Source organism: Drosophila santomea, chromosome 2L (genome assembly GCF_016746245.2).
Source record: "Drosophila santomea strain STO CAGO 1482 chromosome 2L, Prin_Dsan_1.1, whole genome shotgun sequence".
Lineage (NCBI taxonomy): Eukaryota > Metazoa > Arthropoda > Insecta > Diptera > Drosophilidae > Drosophila > Drosophila santomea.
Genome location: NC_053016.2, coordinates 17950172 through 17974588, shown reverse-complemented (window position 1 = coordinate 17974588; position 24417 = coordinate 17950172). Strand labels below are relative to the sequence as shown.

Below are 24417 nucleotides of genomic sequence, written 5' to 3'. Positions count from 1 at the left end.
ACACCTTTTATACTTGTATGACAAAATTTCAATTAAAATTAAATGGGAAAAGGTTGATATTTAAATCCGATCTTTATATCTTTAACTTCCAAAAAATCCAAAACATGAGTTGTATTATGTTATCATAAACTGATTTGTTATGTATAATGTTGTAACTTACCTTGTAGCACACTATGTAAGTCCGCTAAAGATTCCAAACTGATTATTATTCATTTATTTAGCACACCTACAATTTCTATGTGAAGATTTATATATAAATTCCATATAAAACACCATCGACATGACACCATCGACATAATTTCTTTTCAAGCTTTCTCTGCGAAATATTTGAAATATTTGCATATACTGCTAACTCTGATGTATTAGCACGTTGCGGAGGATAAGGAAAATTACGGAAAGTTCACACGCCAAGGGTGCTATCCGTGTGACCACATCCGTCCAAATTTCCACATGCCATATTACGGGCGGGCGCATAGAGGAGTTGCTTTGGGCCTGGCCAGAAACTTTCGGCAGCTGGCAAGTTGGCGACATTTTCGACTGCCAAAAACTTTGCGAACTTTTGCGCCATGGCTGCGAGTCCGCAAAGTGCTCGTTCCGCTTTGAGTGGAGTTCATTACGAATGCCGCGTGTTGACTTATGCATAATTACTGTTTCCTCGGAACCGGACGGCGACGGATACCCTCCATCGAGGGTATCCCACGATGCCATGGCTTGGCAGCTCCCAGGACCCCACTTGGCGCAAGTTTTCGGACCCGCTGCACTCCTTGATGTCGGCACTGCGCTCCAGTTGGGTCATATGCTCATTTGTGTGCATGACGCACTGACCTGTTTCTAATGCAACAAAAACGGTAAGCGCCTGCCAGCCACTCGCAGTGCAGTCGACTGTGTCCTCTTGGCTCAGAGAGCACAGCCTCCCACTTGAGCGCACGGACCAGGAGCGCCCCAAATCCCAAACACCCGCATACCCAGCACCACCCATGTTCTTTGGTGCCTGGCAGCCGTAGCATACTTTTTTGCGCTGTCTGCTGGAGAGTTTATTTTACGCACGCCTTGACCAGACGGAGGCGGATGCAGCCTTTCACTTTGCACTCCGCAGGCAAGTGGAAAAGTCAAGCGGATAAACAAGAGATTAAAATGTCATAAACAATGCTTTTTGCCACTCCGGCAGAGCAAGTTAATGAAAGCCGGGAAAATGGGTTTCCTCCGCTGCAGTTGCAAAGTTTCAACTTCAAGTTTTGATCTGAAAGCGGAGAATCTTTCGAAAACCCCGTCGATGCAGCCCAATAAATTTCCATTAAACTTTTGATTTGTTTCCATGACTTTTTCCGCCCTGCAAGACCAGAGAATTCAATTGAAATTGTTTCCAAAACGAGCTACACAAAAAGTTGTTAACAACTATTTGGATACCAGCCAATAAATGGGTCTTTTGCCTATGTGACTACGTGAGCAATTCCTAATCAAAATCAAGCCGATCTAGTCAGGCCGACACTTACACTCAATCTATACCACTACTTTATCTTTAGCTCAGATGGGCTGACAAACTTGTGACTTATTACATCGAAATCTTAAAAGGATTGATCAAACAGATTTCTCTAAATATTATTTATTATCGTTATAGTTATTTCCATTATTTCGAACATTTAAAAATATTTATCTGTAAGGGCATAGGACCATCGAGTTCTCGCAAGTAAAAATATTTCATTTGTAACACAATTGAAAAAAACTTTATTTTCGTTGGCCTGCGAACAGGAGGGTCGCACAAATGACAAACTATCATACAGAGGCATAAATTAGTCTCGCATATTTGTGCCAAGCGAGAAACTATAAAACACTTAGATATACTTTAGATAAGATTTACTGCCCATGTGCACACACACACATGAACACACACACACTCGAACACACTCATGTGCGTCTCTTAAAGTTCCTTCGATATACGACATTTTGGGGCTATTCTAAATGAAATACTGGATGCCGAGTCGGTGCAAGCAAAACCTTAGGCAATTTTCGGCGACAAGAATCAGCAACGCTGTGATGCTGAACGTATACTGATCTTTGCCGGAGAAAATTACGAATGCGATACAAATTGTGAAGACTAATTTCCCGGTTATGTGTTATGTGAGTACGGTATTAAGTATTGATTTGTTTACATATACATGTGGATAGACTGAAGGAATAAAGGAATGAATATTGAGTGCGCATTGAACAATCAAATAGGGTGTGAACCGATGAAGTTGGCGGTTTACTCGGCGGAGGCATTAATGGTGATAGTCTTGCCCTTGGGATCGTCAAAGCGGTCCATCGTGTTGATGTCCATCATCCAGCAAACGCCGACGAACATGATGACCAGCAGCAGAGCGACCACAAACAGTCCCATCAGGATTCCGGGCGTCACGAAGCCCACGCAGTCCCAGGAGTCGCCGAAGGCGAAGTCCGTCTTGTACGAACCATCGAAAGGAGCCTGCAGCTGCAAGGACTTGAAGCTCAGGGTGTTGTACCGGTTGTTCGCGGCCGTGGACTCGAGGGTGAGGTTGCCGCACGAGTAAGAGAACGTGATTGGGGCATTCACGCCGGTGGAGCGGAATTGGCTGTTGTCGTAGGCCAAATTGCTCAGACTAAAGTATCCACCATCATAAACAACGTCAAAGGTGATTTGCTTGGCGGTGTCAGACGTGTCCATAACAACGGATAACTTGGTAGAGCTGGTGTTGGTGAGCTTGAGGTCAGTGACGGTGATGGGGTTTCCGTTGTAAAGAAGGGCAGTGTAGAAGATCTGAAACTGATTGGTCGACTTCCACAGGGTGCCTCCGGTAGTGGCGGCTGTGTCACGGCGGGTACGACGCTGCACCACGGGAGCGGTGGAGGGGGCCGCCAGGTACAGATAAGCCACCTTGCACTCGAACTGCTTGCTGATAGCGGCAATGGCGGCGTCTGAAATGGGTTCAATTATGGTTAAATTAGTGTGTCTTATTGACGCTTTTGTAGTACTTTAATGTTGACCCACCATGTGACTCCAGACTGGCCTCGCGGCTTGTGGCGGCGTCTTCGAAGGTCACAAAGAGGGCCGTGCCCACGGCACACTTGGCCGGTGTGGTCAGCTTTCCGCTGGCGTCGATGGAGTTGTGCTCCCGCTTTGCGGCCACCGAACGCAGCGCCTCCGAGGGGTTCTCCACGCTGGTGTAGTAGGTCTTGGGGCTCACACCTTGCAGCTGGGCGTAGCACGACTGCGCCTGGGAGTTGGAGCACAGGAAATCCTTGTTGCTCAGCTGGGTATGGGAACACACAAGGGTCACAAGTCTAGCTAACTAAGTGGCTACTCAAGCACTTACGCCATTTTCCTCGAAGGCCACGACCATGTGATCTTCCAGCAATGCTGCCAACTGCTCGGCGAACTCCGACTGGGAGACCGTCTTCAGGGAGGGCTTCGCCACACTGGAAAAATGGGGAAGGCACTCGTTACACTCACGTTCAACACATTCAAGGGCGCACACCCACCTGTTGGCTCCCCACAGGAAGACGGGCGTTTGCTCCGCCACGGCAGCCCCAATGACGCACAACGCAATCAGCGATTTCCACAACATCGCTCTGTATTCGCTTACTTTGGTGGGGGTTTAATGGAAACAAAGGAGAACGAAAAACGCATAAGTAAGGAACCAAGGAGAACACAAGAGGCACAAGAAACCAACCGAAAAGTGAACTGAAACTAAAAACGAAAAATGGTGGTGAAAATTTTCGCTTTGCCTTGCACGACGTCGCCTATTCCAGTGAGAAAAAAAACCTTATGACGGTCATGTGATGCGCACCAGCTGACCGCAGTGTTGCCTAAAAATACCAAAAGTATGAGATTAGGAAAATACTAGAAATAAATGGACCAATTCTTATTGCTTTTTGAAGAGACTGATTGGATATTTTTACCATGAATTGGCCTTAATTGGTATTCCGTCACTAATGCTTAAGAGAATATAAATACAATACAATTAAGGTTCAGAGCTTTGCTGTTTACTTAGCGTGGTCACCCACCATTCCAACTGGAAGCGGCCTCCATACTGGATCCGAAACTTCCATATGTTGATTCTTTGAAATCAATTTTTTATTCTTTCTACTATTTTTATAATACTTTTTTTTTAAATACTTTGTGTTTTTTTTCAAAAGCCATAGTGGACCCGAGTAAAGTTATTTTTTTTTTGCCAATTAGTATTTTAACGCAATTGCGGCACGGCCACACTGTCCCAAAGAAAAACAAAGTTTGTTATGATTTTACTGCGGGAATTGTATATGAAATGTGCCATTTGACGACCTGAGGATGCGTCTGCGCCGTCGCTGGCCGCGAAGGATGCGGCGTGCCATGGAACAACTGCGACTGCAGTCCCGCCGGAAGCTGCTGGCGCTCATGAGTGAGTTGACTCGCTCACCTTTCCTATTACTTTACTATATAACTTTAATTGTCTTCTTTAAATTTTAGTGACTGGAGGACTCTGCCTGGTTATCTGGACAGTTGCCAAGTATTTCTCCGCATCGGAGAATGGTGAAACCGGCAACTTCAGCAGCTCCTGCACTGCCATCGATGCGGTTTACACGTGGGTCAATGGCACGGATCCCACCTTTATTGAGGACATCCGCCGATTCGATTCCAAGTACGATCCCTCGCGGTTCGATGACAAGAATGAACTGCGGTACTCTTTGAGATCCCTGGAGAAACACGCCGCGTGGATCAGGCATGTCTACATAGTAACCAATGGTCAGATTCCCAGTTGGCTAGATCTTAGCTACGAAAGGGTCACGGTGGTGCCCCACGAAGTGCTGGCTCCTGATCCCGCGCAGCTGCCCACCTTCTCCAGCTCGGCCATCGAAACGTTTCTGCACCGCATACCCAAACTGTCCAAGAGATTCCTCTACCTGAACGACGACATATTCTTGGGAGCGCCGCTGTACCCAGAGGACCTGTATACAGAGGCGGAGGGAGTTCGCGTTTACCAGGCATGGATGGTGCCCGACTGCGCGTTGGACTGCCCCTGGACTTACATAGGGGATGGTGCATGCGATCGGCACTGCAATATAGAGGCCTGCCAGTTTGATGGAGGAGACTGCAGTGAAACTGGGTCAGCGAGCGATGCCCACGGCCTCCCACCAAGCCAAGAAGTGCTTGAGGTGGAACCTGCCGCTGTTCCACAAGCAAGAATCCACCGATTTCCTCACTTGGGTCTTCAAAAGCTGTTCAGACGCAGCTCTGCTAACTTTAAGGATGTCATGCGGCACCGCAATGTGTCCACACTCAAAGAACTTCGTCGCATTGTAGAGCGCTTTAATAAGGCCAAACTCATGTCATTGAATTCCGAAGTGGAGTCTTCCAGCTCCGAACCACTGACAACACAGCGCCACGGGCTGCACAAGGAGGATTTTAAGTCTTCCACCGATATTTACTCCCACTCGCTGATTGCCACCAATATGTTGCTAAATAGAGCCTATGGCTTTAAGGCGCGCCATGTTCTGGCGCACGTGGGCTTTCTAATCGACAGGGATATAGTGGAGGCAATGCAGCGCCGATTTAAGCAGCAAGTTTTAGACACTGCCCATCAGCGCTTCCGCGCCTCCACAGATTTGCAGTACGCATTTGCTTACTACTCCTTTCTGATGAGCGAAACCAAAGTAATAAGCGTGGAGGAGATCTTCGATGAGTTTGACACGGACGGATCGGCCACCTGGTCGGATCGAGAGGTGCGCACCTTTCTCACTCGCATCTATCAGCCGCCACTCGACTGGTCGGCCATGCGCTACTTCGAGGAGGTGATTCAAAACTGTACTAGAAATCTGGGCATGCATTTAAAAGTGGACACAGTCGAACACTCCACTCTTGTCTACGAACGATATGAGGATTCTAATTTGGTTAGTACATATAATTATATCTAACAGAATTATATTAATATCTGAGTCCTCCTTCAGCCTACAATAACAAGAGATTTGGTTGTACGATGTCCACTTCTGGCTGAAGCTTTGGCGGCAAACTTCGCTGTCCGACCCATGTATAACTTCCATATCAGCCCAAAAAGAACTTCGCACAGCAACTTTATGATGCTCACATCGAATCTCACGGAGGTCGTGGAATCACTAGACCGATTGCGTCGGAATCCGCGCAAGTTCAACTGCATCAACGACAATCTGGATGCCAATAGAAGCGAAGACAACGAGATGGTGCGCCATCTGCTCGAGGACTTTTACCTCTCCTTCTTTCCGAGACGCAGCAAGTTTGAGCTGCCGCCGCAGTATCGCAATCGGTTCGAGTCTTGGCAGGACTTTCAGCGCTGGAAGAGAAGAAAGCGGGCCGTCCTGGTGATTGGGTATGGAGTGAGTCTGCTGCTGGTTGTCTGTCTGCTGCGATTTATGTGCCACCACAAGGCTAAGTTAGTTAGGCGCTGTGTGCAGCGCTTGTAGGAATCGTTTTCGGAAAGTTTTCTCTCTTCTGCAATGTTGTGATATGTTGTAAATTGGCCATTTCCGCAAGACATCATAGTCAAATCTAGTTGAAGGCCATGTGTAAGGCTATTTTTCTAGTTCTTTAGGTGCATGCTAGAAGCTACGTTTAAGAATAGTCGTTAGGAATGGATACGTAGTGAAATTTTCTAGAATATTTTGTTGACAAGCTATTGCAGTCGAACTGCTTTGTGTTCAGTTTCGTAACATTTAAGTTTTTTTACTGAGCGGCGATAGCTACTATCTCTAAGTTTTGCTTTACTATGATATTTGCTCTCCCAAAGTACTGAATTACCAGAGGCAACTTTAATGATCTAAAACCTAGTTTATTTTTGTTAAACAAATATATAACTCGAACATATAATAATATATACATATGAAATAATTCAATGGAGTACGCCTTAAATGATATTTATAAATTTTGCTAATGACTGTTCTTTATTCTGAACAAAATATACCATTTCCATTGATTTCAAATGCTCTAGAAACTGCAAACATTTATTAAATTAGTTTTTTTATGTTCATTGGTTGGCTGCTGTCCAAACTACAGATTGCTGTCAGCACTTAGCATCGGTTCCGGAGTCCGTACTCCGGATTCCCTGGCGCGTCGATGATTACCGCAGAATTTGACCACCCGCTGAGCGGTGGGCGTTGCCGAACAATTCACTGGTGGCTTCCGAGCACTCTAACTACGTCATCACATTTTCGCTCGGTTTTTTACGCTTACGGCCAGGGGCCAGTGGGTGGTTAGTAATTACGGCCGGGAGCCACCCAGGTCCAACTTCCCCGCTTCCTCGCTGGAATTATGGCCACAAAAAACCCAGACTACGCACTTTGCGGCCCGGAAGCCGGTGGGCGGAACTGGAGCGAGTCCAGACAGACTGACACGGGTCTCCTTGGTCCCCTTCATGGGGGCGTGGCACGAGCTTGGGCAATAGCTCCCCAGTGCCGTGTACATATGACGATGATTTGCTCTTTTTGCGAGGAACATCTTCCTTTTTTATTATGCTGCCTTCATTGGATTTGCCATTTTATTTCGCCAACTCATGAAAAGCGGTCGAAGTTGTGGGGAAGTTGTGGGTGTAACCTATCCGGATGCTGTGGCATAAATTGCGTCCGCCGTTTTTTACCCCACTGGCCGCAAAATCGGGACTCGAGTTACTATACCGAAGTGCCTCAGCGGGGGTTCCCCCGCTCCCGTTGTGACTCTCGACGGAGTACGATAGAATATCAATTACCCAAAACAGCAGCTCGAATCTTATCTGATCCAATCTTTTATCAATTATCTGCACGTGTTTCCAGGGTTTTACGGGCCCTACAAACGTGTCCCTAAACACAGGACACGTAGGCCCAGCCAATTTCTGGCCTCGTAACTCATTCTAAATGATCTCTAGTTGGGCCACCCAGACACTGGGACTCATGCTTGAAATACGTGCACACGCCACAATTTGGTTTATTATGGCTTTAGGTGTTCCGTAATCTCGATCCCCCGATTTATGTGGTCTGCCACAGAGCGGAAGTGGCTGTGGGTTGTCAGTTCTTCGGCTCTTTGATTAATGCCAGATCGGTATGCCAAATTATGCAAAAGGTAAGCTGACAATATGTGTGTGGGATAAGGAAATGCTTAAAATGTTCAAAATGGGGATGTATATCTATATCCTGTTGGTGCCATTGAAATGTGAAGAACGCGTTTTTGTATGCTATGTCTATAGCATAAGCAGTCTCTTAAGATCCTGTCATTACAATTACAATTACAAGCTCTATAATAATTTATATATATATTGAAGCTATTGAAGTCCTGCTTAAGTTTTCTCCCATTGCCAGCGATCCTCAGTGGATACTTCCTGTATGGCTTCTCAAGCAACCGTGGCCAGCTCAGAACCCAATCCCACACCAAATCCTCAGAAGTGCCGACTCTCTGACCAAATCCCAGACAGTTGGACACCCGCTTCTAATATTTTTCCCCGAATCGTTTAGCTTTCTAGGGGATGGAGTGGGTGAATGTAATATATTTATATTTAATTGGCTGGCACGAAGTTGTGGACACATTTTGACAAACGGCTTCCTTCGTGATCAGAAAGTAGCCGCGAAAAGTCTTTTGAAAATTGACCAATTCGAAAATGCATTCTAATAATATTTTCGAAATGCATTATTCCATTTTTGCCTACTGCATTATTCATGCGGTCGGCACTTTGTTCGCTGAACGCTGCATATGGTAATAGTAATAATCAAATTGTCCAAACCACTCCCGCCCCCACGGGAGGGCGAGAAGAGGGGGCGTGGCAGCAGCGACATATATGAAAATGCAGTATAAACAAAGAATTAAGACATTAAATCGCTCATTGCGGCAATTTACATTCATTATTATTACGAGCTCACCGGTACGTGCCCATAAGCCATGGGAATTGGAATACGGACGGACGGCGACGGACATCGGCGGACAGAACCGGCGACACTGACCGCGGTGCAGGGTGGTGGAGGAGGGGGTGGGGGTGGAGCACCTGGATGGAGCGACAGCCAGAACAGCCGCCCCTTGCATGCTTTATGTATTGATTTGGGAAATTAATAAAATCATAAAATGGTAATTAATGATTCGACGAGCAAGCGAATCCAATGAGTGCAGTGACGTGATGCAGCTGAGGGAAACGTACAGTGTTGTACCCTGGAAGTAGCGAGGAATATAGAGAATATAGAGAACATATAGGGAACATTCTATACAAAATGTTGTGTATGAAAATTAGATTTAATATATATTTGATGCTTGATGCTTATTCTGATCCCACAACCAAGTTTAAAATCTTCAATCTAAAATTTAACTTTCACCAGTCTAATGAATCTCTAAGATAATGATAACTAAATGAAGAAATGATTTAAAAATCCTTTATTTAAACTACAATACCCTTTACGATATACCCTTTATGATACTACACTTTCTCATTTGAAAATGTATGCTCCTCTGAGATGGAACACGAATACACCCCACCTGCCAGCGATGCGCATTGCCCCGTTCCCAAATTCGAATGCCCAAGAATGACCAAATGCAGTGCCGCCGGTAGCTGCCGCCTGTCCGACCTGACGGATCGTCATCGCGGACCGCGGTCCGCTGATTAGGGATTCAGGTGCGTGAGTGCATTTCGTTTGCTTTTGGACTCCCTCTTCAGCGGAATTTTAGACGGCGGAGTGACTGTGGGTGCCTGATCGTCCGTCTTTGGGGGAGTGACAGATCGCATGGCTACGCCAATGGAGCCCCTCCAGACCCTGGACGCCCGTGCTCCTCCACAGCGAATCCCCCCTTTGTTTACAAGCCGTTTACATCGCTGATTGCCGCTGATTGTCGATGAGTGGCAGTCAATTCATGGGCAGTTAATTCATGGAGACATTCCCGCCGTCTTCGGCCGCTGACAAGTGCACTTTAATGAGTCGTCCTCGGTGCCTTTGAAGGCCTGCAAAGTCCGCTGCGGATGGCCATGGCAACAAAGCTGAGCCCGGAGACCCAGACCCGGAGACCAGAATACCAGAATACATGAAGACCAGGAGAAGTCCTCTCCGCCACATATGTGCCTTCCAAAAGTGGGCGTGTCCTGGCCTTATGACAAATTATGACAACGCGCATTTCTGGCGTGATTTATTGACGTTCGCTTAAAGCCCTCCATTCAACTATGACCCCCTTTTTTTGCTCGCAGGATCCGGATTTGTATCTCAACCCGAGAAAATGTTCTCCCGCTTTTTAATGATTTTAAAGTGATTTTTAACGTGCCGCCTTACGGCTGCTTAACTACTCTGTGCGACACAAATCCCCGCGTAATTAATGGCGATATAATTTACAACAAAGCAACTCCGGCAAAAGGAGAGAAGTGCTATACATGGAACTACATAGAAGCAATCAGAGGTGGCTGATTCTACTCCTGATGTTGAGGCGGTGACTCGGCTACCACGAATTGCGGGTGCACTTCCAGTTATGTGGGGTATGGCTTTATAAATACGATTACTTACTAAGATTAACACAAATTCTTTAAAGAATTTATGAAATGTAAGGTACGTTTTTATAAATTTATGGATTGTGTGTGACTTCTTTTTGCTACCTACACCTATCGTAGCTCACTCCCTAAGCCAATGTGGCCTAACCCCGATCCTGTCACTGCTCATGTGCCGCAGAGTCAGCTTCCATCGCCCAGCTTCCGATTCTGGATGGCAGAGAAGAGAACATCGCTCGACAATCCAGCAGCCGGCAGCAAATTGCCTGCAAAGTGTTGCAATAATAAAAACCCATGCTTGGAGGCGTGTCCCAACATAAAGCTGCGATACACGACACACGAGGGTGATACGATTCCGTACCCGTACAGGGCCAGTTCCCAGTTCGAGTCCCTTTCCCTGGGGTGGTTTTCCTACTTTCCTACTTTCCTGGCCTTTCAGCCGGGGAACAATTAGGCATTTGTGGCGGAGAGGGGCGATCAGGGGAGTTACAATAAACAAGAGCCGGGAGGCAGCCAATAAGTCGCTAATGCAATTAAAAACTCACACAAAGCAGGGAGCTGCTGATGCTAATAAGTCATGAGGGAAGAGTCCTGCGCCCAGGATCGCAGTTAGCCCAAGGAGGCGTGACACGGGAGACACCTGGAGTGATTGCTGTTCCCTGCTACCCTCTCTTTCGCTCGCAGGACTCTCGCAGATCCTTGCCCTGACTCTCACTTCGTGACAATTTGGTGCGTTAAATTACAAAAATTAGTCACAGATAAGGCGACCCGAACTCGAACTGAATGCAACGCTCGATTTTCGACACTCGACTCCAAACGGCCACTTTGGGCCGTGCTAAATCGCACAAATTAGCAGTTTAATTGTTCCAATTGACATCGAGGCGAGATTTGTGCCCGGAGTCCCTGGAGTGGCTCTACTTCCGGCTCTCCGGCTCCTGGATGGGCGTGTTTCTGGGTCGGCAGGATTTATGTCCTGTCATGTGGTCAGTGGCACAGACAAAACATCACCTATATGGGTGCTCAAATCTTCTAGCATGAAATCCACTGAGTTGAAAGTCTGAGCAGATAAAGTAATACACTCCGGCTTAGATTTGATTTTTCGGTTGTTTATTTACATAAAGAAAACTCGGTTTGCAGACGAACTGCCTCCACAGGTATTTACACTCGCAAGCTTCAGGAGCCCAACTCCATCAATAGATGCTCCTGGCGAGGGAGAGGGGCGTGGATACCCCCAAACCGACTCCCACGCCCACGCCCACTCCCAATCCCACGGATCCGCCAGATGGCGGGCAGACGTTGGTGGAACCACTGAACTTCTCGAAGCCTCCGATCGCCTCCGCCGAGAGCTTTTTGCGCAGATCCGGTTTCGGTCCGCTGAGGCACATCTTCTCCAGCTGCTGGTGCTGGGACCGCACGGCGAATCGGTTCACGTGCACGGGAATGGGCACCACAATCTTGGTGCCGCTGGTGCTGCCATTGCGCCCCAATCCGTGCGAGGTGAGTCCAGCCTTGACCCTTTTCCATTTGGCGCGTCGATTTTGGAACCATATTTTTACCTATTCGAGTGGAATTATATCAGCCTCATGTGTTATTCTTTAATTTGAAAGCTAAACCCACCTGAACTTCGCTTAGTTTCAGACTGGTGGCTATTTGACTGCGCTCCGTGAGACTGAGATACTTCTTGGCGTGGAACTCGCGCTCGAGTTCCAGCAACTGCTCCGAAGTAAAGGCTGTGCGCCGGCGACGGGATTTGGAGTTCGAACTGGAGCCATTTCCCTGTGAGTCCTTGCCGCCCATTCCGCCACCTTCATGTCGGGACTGAGCGCCTTCATCATCGCTGCAATCCTCACTATCCGAATTAGAATAGGCTGAAATTGAAACGCTTTGCATTAGTTTCTGTCAAGGAATCAATGGATGTACAAGAGGTGTACAATCAGGACAAATTTCCATGCAATACATATGTATGTAAGTATTCCCAGCCGATTTCTCTTCCACAATACATGATATCCTTCCACATTTGGATATCAGACGGCATTACAAGGAGTCTTTGAATGTAATATGTACATCCAATACCCAAGCATTCCTAACTTATAAAATGAACATGGTTTATAGAATTAACATGATCTCAATATGATGTATTTGGATCATATACAGAGCCAAATCACTATTATTGCACTACTATTGCACCACAAAAATCAATGCTAAAATCAACTAATCTGTATTAAATTGCTAGTTTATTAACCTGTAACTAAATTGTTATTACTATTGCTTAACACGAGTATATAACACTCTTTTTGAATTAAAAGATCTACATTTGACTGCATTTCCGAATAATCTAACTTCAATATGAGTTTAATTATAAAATGTAACAGTCAAGAGGTCAAAGTTAAGAGCAAGCTAAAAATTATTTTTTTTCTTTGAATTACATTGTTCTTTGTGCCATTTGCCTTCCTTTTTGTATTATTTCTTTCCTGTGATACTGGGACACATATTCTGTTCAGTGCAGGCCCATCATTCAGAGTCGCTCTAACACAATGTCGCCTCGGTCCAGCCCACATCCTGGCTGATTCTCCTCGGGCTCAAGACACTCTCTTGAGGAAGCCCATTAATGGGGCCCTAACGAGTTCGGACTTCTGGTGCAAATGGCCCGTGCCACAACTTGTGGCAAACATATTTATTTATAACTGGATACATGTGTCTGAAGGCTGCCCTTCGCAGAAGAGATGAGATGGGGAGTCGCCGGGAATGCTCGAAACATAATCTGCTTGTTTTGGGTGGACTCAAGTTGAGCGTGCAAGCCAAGTGCCCGATGACTCCTCCCACCCCTGCTGCCACTTCAGATACTCTTAATTTTGAGTACACGGTTAAGCGGTTTTTAACACTTACACGCTTCAAAAGCGCCCGCTGTCACTGATTTATCTGCCCATCTGAACCCCTGTTCACCCACACAACCAACCACCCCCATGTGAGCCACCCACACCGCACCCTAGTCTGCGCCCACTTGCGTTCAGTTATGAATATATTAGTCGGAAATTTGTTGCGCTCTTTGCTGCTCCGCTGGCAAATTGATTGCGGCACGGATGGCTCCGTCTCCAGACACTTTGCCCAGCAGCGGGGGCTCCGGATGATTATGGTGATGGGAGAATGGGAGAGCACTGCCATTCCATCCGAATGACCAAACTAAATCGCTACGATTGTCAAAACGTCAGCACTCCAGTCACTCTGCTTTGTGGTCGAGTGGCGGGTCTGGATCCCGAAGTCGGAGTTGTGAAAACTTTTCACTGCGTGATTGACACCGAACATTGGGTCTTAATGCACTCTATGCTAATTTTGATTATGACGTGGCAGGCTCAATTTGAATTGCCGTGACAACATCGCTCGACAAAATGAGCCACCGCAAAACTGGACAGGATTCGAAAGGGTAAATTAGTAAATGGTAAATGAGTACTAAGCTCTGGAAATATGTACGTGTATTTTCAGCCGATTTGAAATAGTGCATTTTGGCTGAACACGTTTTATAAGAGAACAGTACGATAAAGTCGAAAGTCGAAAAGTCGAAAAAGTTAACCTTTTATAAGAAATACAATCAGGTCTCAAAAATATGTGTGCCAAAAATAATAAAGCACGCTCAATAGCAAGAACGTATGTACATTATAGCCATACATAAAATATTTAAGTAAACAATTTTATATCATATGCATCCTGATGAGAGTCAAACTTCTTCCCAGTTGGGCACATTATACCTCGATTTATATCCTAATATCTGCAATCGCAAAAACACTAATGTTCTTATTTCCTTTAAGATTAAAAAATTCAAATATTTCCGTTCTAGAATTCGTGGGTTCTGTTGACCATTAAAACTAGACTAAGAAATCGAAGTTTATATAATTAGCATTAGACTCATAATTATTCATGATCACAGAATCAACCGAATAAGAGTTCAGTAATATTAAATGCTTTCTGAAATATTTGACAAACAATAAAAATATTTTAAATATTTTAAAACAAAATATATAGATTTATGCTGAAAATTGCTCACTATTACAAAATTGCTCAGCTTGCTCACGTGTAACCAAAGACATTATAATAACTAACTATAATAACTAACTAATAACTTTTAATGTCTTTGGTGTAACCATGTCTAAAATGGGCAAATCGACTTAATTTAGATGCCAGATATTTCTTCTGTAAAATGTAAATAAAAGGTAAATAGTAAGCTTAAAAGATTTTCAGAACGCTTCCAGACAATGCTTTATAACAACTATATCAAAGCACCCCAATACCCCAAAGGTATAATCATATCCCTGGTAAGATTTATTGCTTGGTACCCACCTCCATTGCGACTCTTGTCCATCTCTCCATTGTAGTTCCTGGGGGACATGGTCAAGCTGATGTCACTGCAGGAGTCGCCGCTGCACTCAAAGTCCTCGTCCATGCCCACATCCAGAGCCGGTTCCATGGGACTGTGGCTGCCGGACTTGGCTGGCGAGGAGTGGGCCTGCGGAAGCGTCGGCTCCTGGAGCTGCGCCATGCCGGGGTTCGCTTGATCCTCGTGCATTCTGCCGGCGGCGGCCATGTGCTGCAGTCGAGCATGGACACTCAGACTGTGCACGTAGTCCTGGTTCATGAGCTCGGCCAATCGCCGGTAGCTGAGATCCGTGGGCGCAACTGCGGCGGCGGCGGGATTGAAGGGCAGAAAACGCGTATCCAGCGGATGCGGCACGGTGGCTGGAAGCTGTTTCTCCAAGGCATGTGGTGGTGGAGGTGGTGGTTGAGGTGGCTGTGGCTGCTGCGAAACAGGATGACTAGCTGGACTGGAGGGCAGGTAGCAGCCGCCGGCAATTAAATGCGTTAATCTTTCGTGGTTCTGGGCGAAGTAGCCATGCAGCCAAGGATTATACAGCGGAAACTGGGTGAGTCCCAGAGCAGAACTGGCCACCATGGCCCGGGCACTCAGCTCCTGCTCCTGCTCCGCCTCCGGCTCCTGATCCCGCTCCTCTGGCGGCGATGGCGGTGTGGCAGTGGCAGGCGTTTGGTTGGCGATTAGACTTTCGATCGAGAAGGGCTTGGGAAAGGGTTTGCTGGCCAGCCTGGTAGTGGGAGACTCCATGGTGGCGATCTCTCCATTTTGCAGCAGGGCCGGTCGATCCATATTGCCCACTCAAAAGCACACTTTTAGGGCGACTGAATGAAACTTCTTTTTCTAATTTTCCCAATTTCTTAACGCGCTTTTGTTCCGGAGCAGACACGACGCAGTGAACCGTTCAGAGATCTGCGAGCGACTGTCCAAGTGCAGCAGACATCACGTACGCGTACGGCACCCAAGTCGAAGCCAGAAACCCAGAAATTCAGAGGCGCCGAGCAACCACCACCACAGATGGTGTGGCTCCTCCTCCATTTCAATATGGCGCATGACAAACTGCTGGTGTCTCGCTCTAGCGAGCGATCCCATTGGCCAGTGGCTAATTACCGGGTGGTGCACACAGCGAACCAGTTTCCGGCAATGGAGCTTCCCCAGCACCACCACCACCACCCACCTTCCCGCTCCGTAATTGCGTTCTGCTCGAATCGCTCGGTAATCAGACATCGCCGGACTGGCGAGGAGAACGCCCTGCCATTAATGCGCCGTCTTCGTTAGCTCCTTGGCCATTCGGGGCTTCCCCCGACTACAGACAACGGAGAACGGAGGACGGAGGACGGAGGATGGGGTTCTCGCGAGGCATATTAGTGACCAATTTAAATTCAAACATCAGTTGCCAGTGGGTGTGACTGCTGGGCATCATTAGCAGACACTCCAGTGTGCTCACCGATTTGTATATGCAATTTAGGTGCATATCTGTCTACGGATTTCTATTCGGGTGCGTCTATTTCGTATTTCTGGTTCTAAATATTTAAACACACCAGTGAAGAGGTCTATCAAACTTTTCATTTTAATTGGTGGTGTGCTAAATATTTACTTGGTTCTTAAGCACTCTAATGCAAGTTCCCGTAACAGCCTATATTATTTATCGAACTACAAGTATTAAAATGTAGATATATAAAATTAGCCAAGCTAAGATCTTATTTATGAAAATAAAAAACCTCTAACAAGTATACAAATTCTACAGTATTCAACGGTAAATCAAAAACGGTAATTCCCGGGAGTCGTGACCCCAACTGCTCCAAGAAGCAGATGGGTCTATTAATTCGTACATCCGCTGGGGACAAATCCATATCCGTCCCCGTTTCCCCCTGAAGCACCCATAATTGATATGCCGATCGTCTTTCACGCAGCAGGTGGCAATAATTTGCATGTGTATGGCTTGATCGTAATTGATCATAATTGACCAAATTTTTGGCCATAAGTGAAGAGGCGTCCATTGATTGGAGCGCGAATTGGCATTGGTCACGTTTGGGTGTTTGAAATCTTTTACGAGCAGCGAACATTGCGAACATTTTAACCGATTCGACAACGGCATAAATTACAATACAATTATGCGGCTCGTTGATAATTTTGGTTTTCTGATTATGATGAAAGCTGCTGGGTTTTGTTTGGTATTTTGGCAGTTTGCCAAGGATAGGCGGGAATGGGTCCCCGTAGACGGTGGACGAGTGTGGGTAAATATTTCTGGGCAGGTTCCCTTCCTTTCGCGGCGGAAAACGGCCAAATTAACGAATTGCAACGAAGCGTTGAATGCGCTCAAATAAATCAGAGCACTGTTGACACCATCACCATTCCTCATCCCCGATTCGCCATCCCTAGTCCGTGGTCCCCAGTCCTCAATGCGCAGTCCCCAATCCCAGTGCCATGTGCAGAAGGCGAAAGATACATCTTTATACAGACACAGATTCAGATACTCTCTTTCGTTTGAGCGAGCGCGTTTTTTAGATTTTTTTGATTGCCCGCAGACGGAGAACAATTCGAAATTATTTACTGACAAATTGTTGCGAATTGTTGGCATATTCCTGACAGAGAAATGCGCACACTGCACAAAACGAACATAATTAAAGCTCTAGCGAAACGTATAATGAGATACAAAAGTATCTGCAACTAAGTACCTCGAATTGCTCGCTGTCTGCGGTCTCTAAATTATATCGTTCGACTAATGAAAATTAAAATTTCATGCCATTCGACGGGATGTGAAGGCGAACATGTGTTCCCGTGACCGCAGAACACGGAGCTACATGCATATAGCCACATAGCCACATAGCCACATAGCCGTAGCTGTCCGATGTTTACCCAACATTGGCCACGCCCCCACTCAATTTGCGGCGATACTTCGGATCCGGCGAATGGCTACTCCAGCTGGTAATTGTGTCATTTTACCCCTTCTTCCCCATCCATCTAGCCACTTTTATACCTCTATCCTGGCCCTTTCCGTCACCTGTAATTAAGGACCTCTGGCTTATGCCAAATTGTTTACACAATTTAATTGGAATATCGAAGGTAAATTACAGTTGTCGATGCTCGTTTGTGGGCAAGCATGGTTTATTCAGTAATTAGCGGGTCACTCAATTGCATGACCACTCAGTGAATATTCAATATTATATTGCTGCTGAATGTCTTTGCATGGAAATGTGTCGTATTGACTGTTTTCGTAGGAAACTTATTCGACGATTGATTAAGTTTCTTATCCTCCCAATCTTTCTTCCTCCTTATTTAAAGCTTCACATGATTTGCTTTGGGTGTAAAATTAAGGTAAACTCATTTCGAAAGCTTAATCTTGAATTAGCAAGCAGCTTGGCATTTCTATTCCTCTTAATAGAGTTGGGCTAAGGACCTCTATTAGAGAAAGGCTCGAATATCTATGGTCTACTACATAATGAAAAATGATATAAAAAAAGAGCCTTAACATTAAGAAAACTATCTTTTAACTGATTAATCGATTGCCTGCTCGTTAAATATAGCATTGTAGGTTACCTTTTGAACGTAATTATTTTAGCTACTACAGGAAATCTCAAATCCTTGCTGGAAAAATGTTTGTATTAAATTCGATACATATATGAGTAAAATAAGGGCGACATCCTTTTTTTATTAAGAGGTGTGACTATGTCATTTCTAAATTCAGATGTGGTGTACACTGGTATTTATTCAACGGCTGTCAGGTATTTTTTCGGTTATCGGCTCTGGCGCACGTCTGGTAACACTGTCCAGAAAGTCGATTGTCCGTTTTTCGTTAGAGAGCTTGCTGCTCGCATTTATCCGCCTGCTCGCGCGTAGAAAAGTTATTAGTTGATTTGCATTGCTGCCACACGTGCTTGACTATTAATTGCAGTGCGCTAATCAGTCGCTTGTCAGCTGGGCAGACCACAAAAAGAGAGGCAATTTATCAGGCTGCCCTTTCAGTTTAACATTACATAAGAAACGAATGGCCAAGCGAAAGTAATATTATAGCAATTTCGGAGCTAATATTGCATCAGCAATTCTGGACAGCAGAAACACAAGAAGGGTAGCAATTTGGCCAACAACGTCTTCAAAAGCGACAACAAACGAGTGAAAATATGAGCTGGGCAACAACAAAGCAAAGGCACAAATGTTTCAACTGTAGCAGCGGCAGCAACAACAACAACCGGAGCAGCGGCAGCAGCAACAACATCAAAAACAGTGCGCCTAGCAACAAGATAATTTCGACGAGCGATTTCCTTTGATTTGCGCCCATTTGTCGAAAGCCCAAAAGCCAAAGAGTGTAAATAGCACGTAGTATTAGTACAATTCACAGTAAGAAAGGTGCGATTCACCCGGGGCAACCAATAAGCCTGCGATAGCAACAATAATACAGAGGAAGCGCACAAGAAATCACCAGAGAAAGCACAATGAATCCGATCAAGGCACAGTCCACGGGCAGTCCCAAGAAATTCAACATATTCGCACATGTCAAGTACGAGCATATGGTCGCCGGAGTGTCCGGCGGAGTGGCGTCCACACTCATTCTACACCCCCTGGATCTGATCAAGATTCGATTCGCAGGTGAGTCATCCACACGCCTCGGGGAACTTCACTCTACACAGGAGGGGAAACCAAACACGTAATTCGATTCCGTGGCCAAAATATAATAGTAGGACATCTATAGGGAAACATCTTGAATAATCTAAATCGACTGAGCTATGATCTAAGTATTTTTTTCCGCAGTATTGCTCTATAATATAACCCACCTTTCTGATTAAACTAGGCTTAAAATAGAATACAAAAACTATATGTACCTACCAGAAGAAAATTTCAATCTGATTAGAAAAACGAATTGTCACCACAGGAACTAGTACTACATATATTGCTGTGTAGTAAAGAGCACTCGGCACGTGCGGGGAAATGCCGCCAGTCTGGCTGCAGATTATAATTGCACTTTACTCGCCGCTCGCGTTTTGTTTGCGCATTGCCTTACAAATTTTCCATGGAAAGTTTGAGACGCTTGGGTATCCGAGAATTCACACTTGATTTTTTTGTGCACCATGGAAAATTTGAGAAGCCTGTGTAGTCAAGTAGTGACGTGCATGTTTTCGCACATAAACAAATCTAAATGGGCCACGGGCACGTGGAAACATAGTTTTTCTTTAGCGCGATAGATATACATAATTTATGGGTGTGTTGACAATTGAGTGGAACCTCAAATTAGTCTAATCTGGAATTTGCAGGCAGGAAACTGGGCTACAGCAGTTCGAATTGTTTACTTGTTTTTCCTTTTAAATCGCCTGGCCAAAGATCAATACTTGCTATCAACCTTTGATATACAGATATGACAATAAAATGTATTAATGGCTCTTATATGAGCCATCATCAGACTCAGGCCATTGTGTTTTTGGCTATTTGCTGAAAACTAATAAATTGCTCTCAATCTGAATCATAGTTTGGCCTCGATTGCGTTTCATGCGCAAAATACATGAACAATATTTCCGTATAGTCTGCTTCGGGATAGCAAAACAACAACGAACGGAGCTGGTTTCTATATTATTAAATTTTGTTGCCGTCCAGTTTGCCCGGATCAGTGCTAAAAATCGTTAACGCAGTAAGTGAATATGTAAATTCACCAGAAAAGTGGCTTGTAAACAATAACAACCAGCAACCGAGTTGTTTATGCGAATTAAAGTCACACCATGCGAGTTTTGTGAGCTGATAAAGCGAATCCAAGTTGGGATGGTTAGAAAATTCAAGAGTATGCGGTTTCCCCGCAATGTACCTCCTTGAATCCGGTGGCTTCTCGATTTGGTAACAGCTGTTTTCTATTGACTTGCGCAAGGCCTTTATGGCGATGACGCATTTTGGCCAACCGAAACCCGTTTATCTTGCTTTTGCTTTTCTGCTTGCTCGTTTTTAATCACGTGACCACTTGACTTGACTGTACATTGCGATGGCTTTGTTAACGGCAACTTTCAGCGGCAACTGTCCGGTTAATGTGGCACAAGCGCCAGTTTCAGTGGCTGAAAACGAGTTTCCACTGTTGCCATGCGGGAAGTCGGTTGATTCAGCACTCTGCGACCTTATCAGCGCGACTTTATCGAGTGCATGTCGAAAAACTCATTACTGTGGCCAAAAGCAATGTGGTTGGTCGTAAATACCTCCAATGAACTGGTCTGCTGGGTTGTCCAGTCCCGTTTCAAGGTCACCCATGAGGAGGCTATAAATAGTCTAAATAGTCTAGAAGCGAAGACGAGCCCCTTTCTTCTGCCTGGTACTGTTGTCAGGCCAGATCTTATGATTGCCCTGCTTATATAGAATATGTGCTCCCATATAAATAGCTAAATAGCTGCTAATGGACGCGAAAACAAGTAGAGTGCCTGCTTTCGACGCTCCCAGCTTATCGCATCCGCTGGCAATTAACGCTATCTATCTGCTTTTGGCGAAAACAACTTTGGCCACGAGCCTATGCGTTTTGGAGTCAACAACTGATATTCCTGTAGACGTACAGTTGCCTAAGTGAAGAGCAATACTCACAATATGACGTATTCGCCGGCCCTTCAGTGATAGTATCCATAATCGTGCCAGCCCCAAGGCTACGATGTCTAGACGTGTTTATCATTTACGAGCGTGATTCTCCCTCCTCTTGCAGTAAACGATGGCCGGACAGCTACGGTACCGCAATACCGAGGACTTAGCAGCGCCTTCACCACCATTTTCCGGCAAGAGGGCTTCCGCGGACTCTACAAAGGCGTCACCCCCAATGTCTGGGGATCGGGATCCTCTTGGGGCCTGTACTTCATGTTGTAAGTACTCTGCCGTGCTGATAATGGTAACAAGTCTTAATGTAAATATTCCCCTCAGCTACAACACCATCAAGACATTTATTCAAGGAGGCAACACGACCATGCCACTGGGCCCCACGATGCACATGCTTGCAGCTGCTGAGTCCGGAGCTCTCACCTTGCTGCTGACGAACCCCATCTGGGTGGTAAAGACGCGCCTCTGCCTCCAGTGCGATGCCGCGAGTAGTGCCGAGTACAAGGGCATGATCCACGCCTTGGGCCAGATATACAAGGAGGAGGGAGTTCGTGGCCTGTACCGCGGCTTTGTTCCCGGCATGCTGGGCGTTTCCCATGGAGCCATCCAGTTCATGACCTACGAGGAGATGAAGAACGCCTACAACGAGTACCGCAAACTGCCCATCGACACGAAGCTGGTGAGTACGCACAACTCATCACATGACCAGGCTGCGCATGGCGTTGACAACGCCTATATACTAAATTGGATGGACAGATGCGGTTAACTTAACAGCACACAATATTCTTTCCATAAATACACAAGATTCTAAAGTCTATCCGTTAAATTCGAAACATTCAAAAATTGAATATGCTTGAATATGCGAGTACTTTGCTCAATGTTTTGTTTTGAATTAATTTTTTCGTTAGAAGGCGTTCTTAATCAGAAAAATGTTTGTTCGGTTCGTTCTATTTTGTTTGACCACATCTGTACAGTATACACATCCAAATCCGAATATATCTGGTTATAATGACGTCTCAGCCATTTGGCAGCCATTCAGCGCATTGTGTTCGCCTCACTAATATGTGTTCCCTCACCTACAGGCCACCACCGAGTACTTGGCCTTCGCGGCTGTCTCCAAGTTGATCGCGGCAGCGGCCACCTACCCATACCAGGTGGTGCGGGCGCGGCTGCAGGACCACCATCACCGCTATAACGGCACTTGGGATTGCATCAAACAAACTTGGAGGTACGAGCGCATGCGAGGTTTCTATAAGGGCCTGGTGCCCTACCTGGTCCACGTCACGCCCAACATCTGCATGGTCATGCTGATCTGGGAGAAGCTGACTAGCTAGATGGAGTGCTAGTACTAGAGCATTGAATCTAGAATCTGACAGAGAATTTAAGCTAATCACCTAGAATACACGAATCTTTCTCGTTTCCTCCGATGTTCAGCTAACAGCAGAAAATGACAAACTTATTCTGTATTATTGTTGTAATTCGATTACGGTTTAGCCCTATAACCTTACTTTAGCCTTAAGTGTATTCCATAACTAGTTTATTTTTCATCCTTCACTCCTAACTTCGAAAGTAACTGATGTGATTGGGGCGTCGTCAAACTTGCCCCTGCCCATGAAATGTAATTTCAGAGACGCATTTCTTGCACTCTTCGCCGAAAGAAACACATATTTAGTTCTTAGTTTAGATAAATTATTTATTTTATAACGGCCTGGAATTGTGTAAGCACAAGAAAAAACCAGTTACTGTTTAGTTGATACAAAATTTCGTTTTGGCAAAAAGATTCTTCATAGTTCTTGAAAATGGTTTATAATTTTAAGGATAAACCTTGACACTTATGTAAATAAGCATAAACGCATTGTGAAACCAACTTATCCCTACACTGAAACAATCTTACTGAAATCAAAGAAAAGATACGAAAATGCGAAATTACTTACCTATATTAAAATGCTACGATGGCAGACCTAAAAGAAAAACAAGAAACAAACTAAGCAAACACTGTCAGCGCGTCCAGCCTGCGTCTTTTCATTTGGCCAAGGGCTCATGGCAGCTTGAGTAAGTAGTCCTTGCTCCCTCCGCTCCTTTGGTCCTCGATCACCCCCTAAATTGTGCAGAATCTCTTTGCTAATCTGAAACGGCCAATGCGCCCTTACTGTAAGTAGATGTAGCTTCAAGTTCTCAGTCACTAACCGCACTGTATTTGGTTCTCTTTGCAGCTTCGAGGGCTACAGAGGATTCTACAAGGGGCTAAAGGCTAGTTTGACCCGAGTAGTGCCCGCCTGCATGATCACCTTCCTGGTGTACGAGAACGTCTCGCATTTCCTGCTCGCCAGACGGAAGCAAATTGAGGTTGAAAAGGAAGCGTCGAACGTGTGATTTCGCTTTTTTTGGATTTCTCTTAATCTTAGATACATATATTACCTCTGTGCGACATTTCCGACATGTCTTTATAGTCAGCGGGCAGTTGCAATCGTGCTGAGCATGCGCAGCGTCTTTTAGTTTAAGCCTAGTTAGATGTGTTTGCAAGACTTCTTTGCAGCTTTCCTAGTAAGTCAAGTGATTCTTGTTCCTAGTGTGGTTTAAATGGATTTCTGATTGGTTTCTGACAAAAATGATATAGGATACCTGCGAGTGATAAATGCATAGCTGTTCTGTTGCAAATAAACCAAATCTTTTTAAGCCAAAGAATGTCTTTATCTGGGTGTTAACGTCAAGACTTCAGTGTGAAAATGAATCTCAATCTTTTTCTGATTACATGGAGTTCCCCTATTTACTATTTTTTAATGAAAAAAGTGCGATTTCTTTTAAGGGGATAGAAAGTTGTACCATCTGGCATCTTTATAGATCGGGTAAGCTTTGAAAAAAGTTACAGTGCTATCCCACTAGAAATATAATATATGATATTACATTTGAATTAACGCCGCTCGAACTAAAAATCGATTTACCGCCAAAAGATGGCGGATTTCAATTTAGTCCGACTCGGAGTCCGTTTAACGGTTCTCTATGTAAAGCTTTTCGGAAAGCTCTCGCTTTCGGATTCGTTCGAGCGCCGAAGTTTTCCTCTTGTTT

At 45.4% G+C, this 24417-nt stretch overlaps 4 protein-coding genes across 4 annotated transcripts; 2 read left to right on the top strand and 2 right to left on the bottom strand.

Moving 5' to 3' along the window:
- Window positions 1-1701: 1701 nt before the first annotated feature.
- LOC120457997 (V-type proton ATPase subunit S1) lies at window positions 1702-3822 on the bottom strand. Its single transcript, XM_039645489.2, has 5 exons — window positions 3687-3822; window positions 3496-3598; window positions 3330-3432; window positions 3005-3266; window positions 1702-2931 (listed from the first exon to the last, which is right to left on the bottom strand). Exons 2-5 carry the CDS (start codon window positions 3579-3581, stop codon window positions 2243-2245), a joined length of 1140 nt encoding a protein of 379 aa, XP_039501423.1. The 5' UTR covers window positions 3582-3598; window positions 3687-3822; the 3' UTR covers window positions 1702-2242.
- A 379-nt stretch (window positions 3823-4201) lies between these two features.
- On the top strand, window positions 4202-6853 carry LOC120458310 (N-acetylglucosamine-1-phosphotransferase subunits alpha/beta). Its single transcript, XM_039645916.2, has 3 exons — window positions 4202-4394; window positions 4463-5883; window positions 5941-6853. Exons 1-3 carry the CDS (start codon window positions 4304-4306, stop codon window positions 6427-6429), a joined length of 2001 nt encoding a protein of 666 aa, XP_039501850.1. The 5' UTR covers window positions 4202-4303; the 3' UTR covers window positions 6430-6853.
- Window positions 6854-11524: 4671 nt separating this feature from the next.
- Window positions 11525-16066, bottom strand: LOC120458700 (homeobox protein unplugged). The gene is made up of 3 exons (XM_039646443.2): window positions 14775-16066; window positions 12060-12310; window positions 11525-11998 (listed from the first exon to the last, which is right to left on the bottom strand). The coding sequence occupies exons 1-3, from the start codon at window positions 15592-15594 to the stop codon at window positions 11633-11635; spliced, it is 1437 nt and encodes a 478-aa protein (XP_039502377.1). The 5' UTR covers window positions 15595-16066; the 3' UTR covers window positions 11525-11632.
- Window positions 16067-18565: 2499 nt separating this feature from the next.
- Window positions 18566-24029, top strand: LOC120453647 (mitochondrial folate transporter/carrier). The gene is made up of 5 exons (XM_039638444.1): window positions 18566-19389; window positions 21464-21617; window positions 21676-22030; window positions 22434-22579; window positions 23565-24029. The coding sequence occupies exons 1-5, from the start codon at window positions 19236-19238 to the stop codon at window positions 23722-23724; spliced, it is 969 nt and encodes a 322-aa protein (XP_039494378.1). The 5' UTR covers window positions 18566-19235; the 3' UTR covers window positions 23725-24029.
- The last annotated feature ends 388 nt before the right edge of the window (window positions 24030-24417 follow it).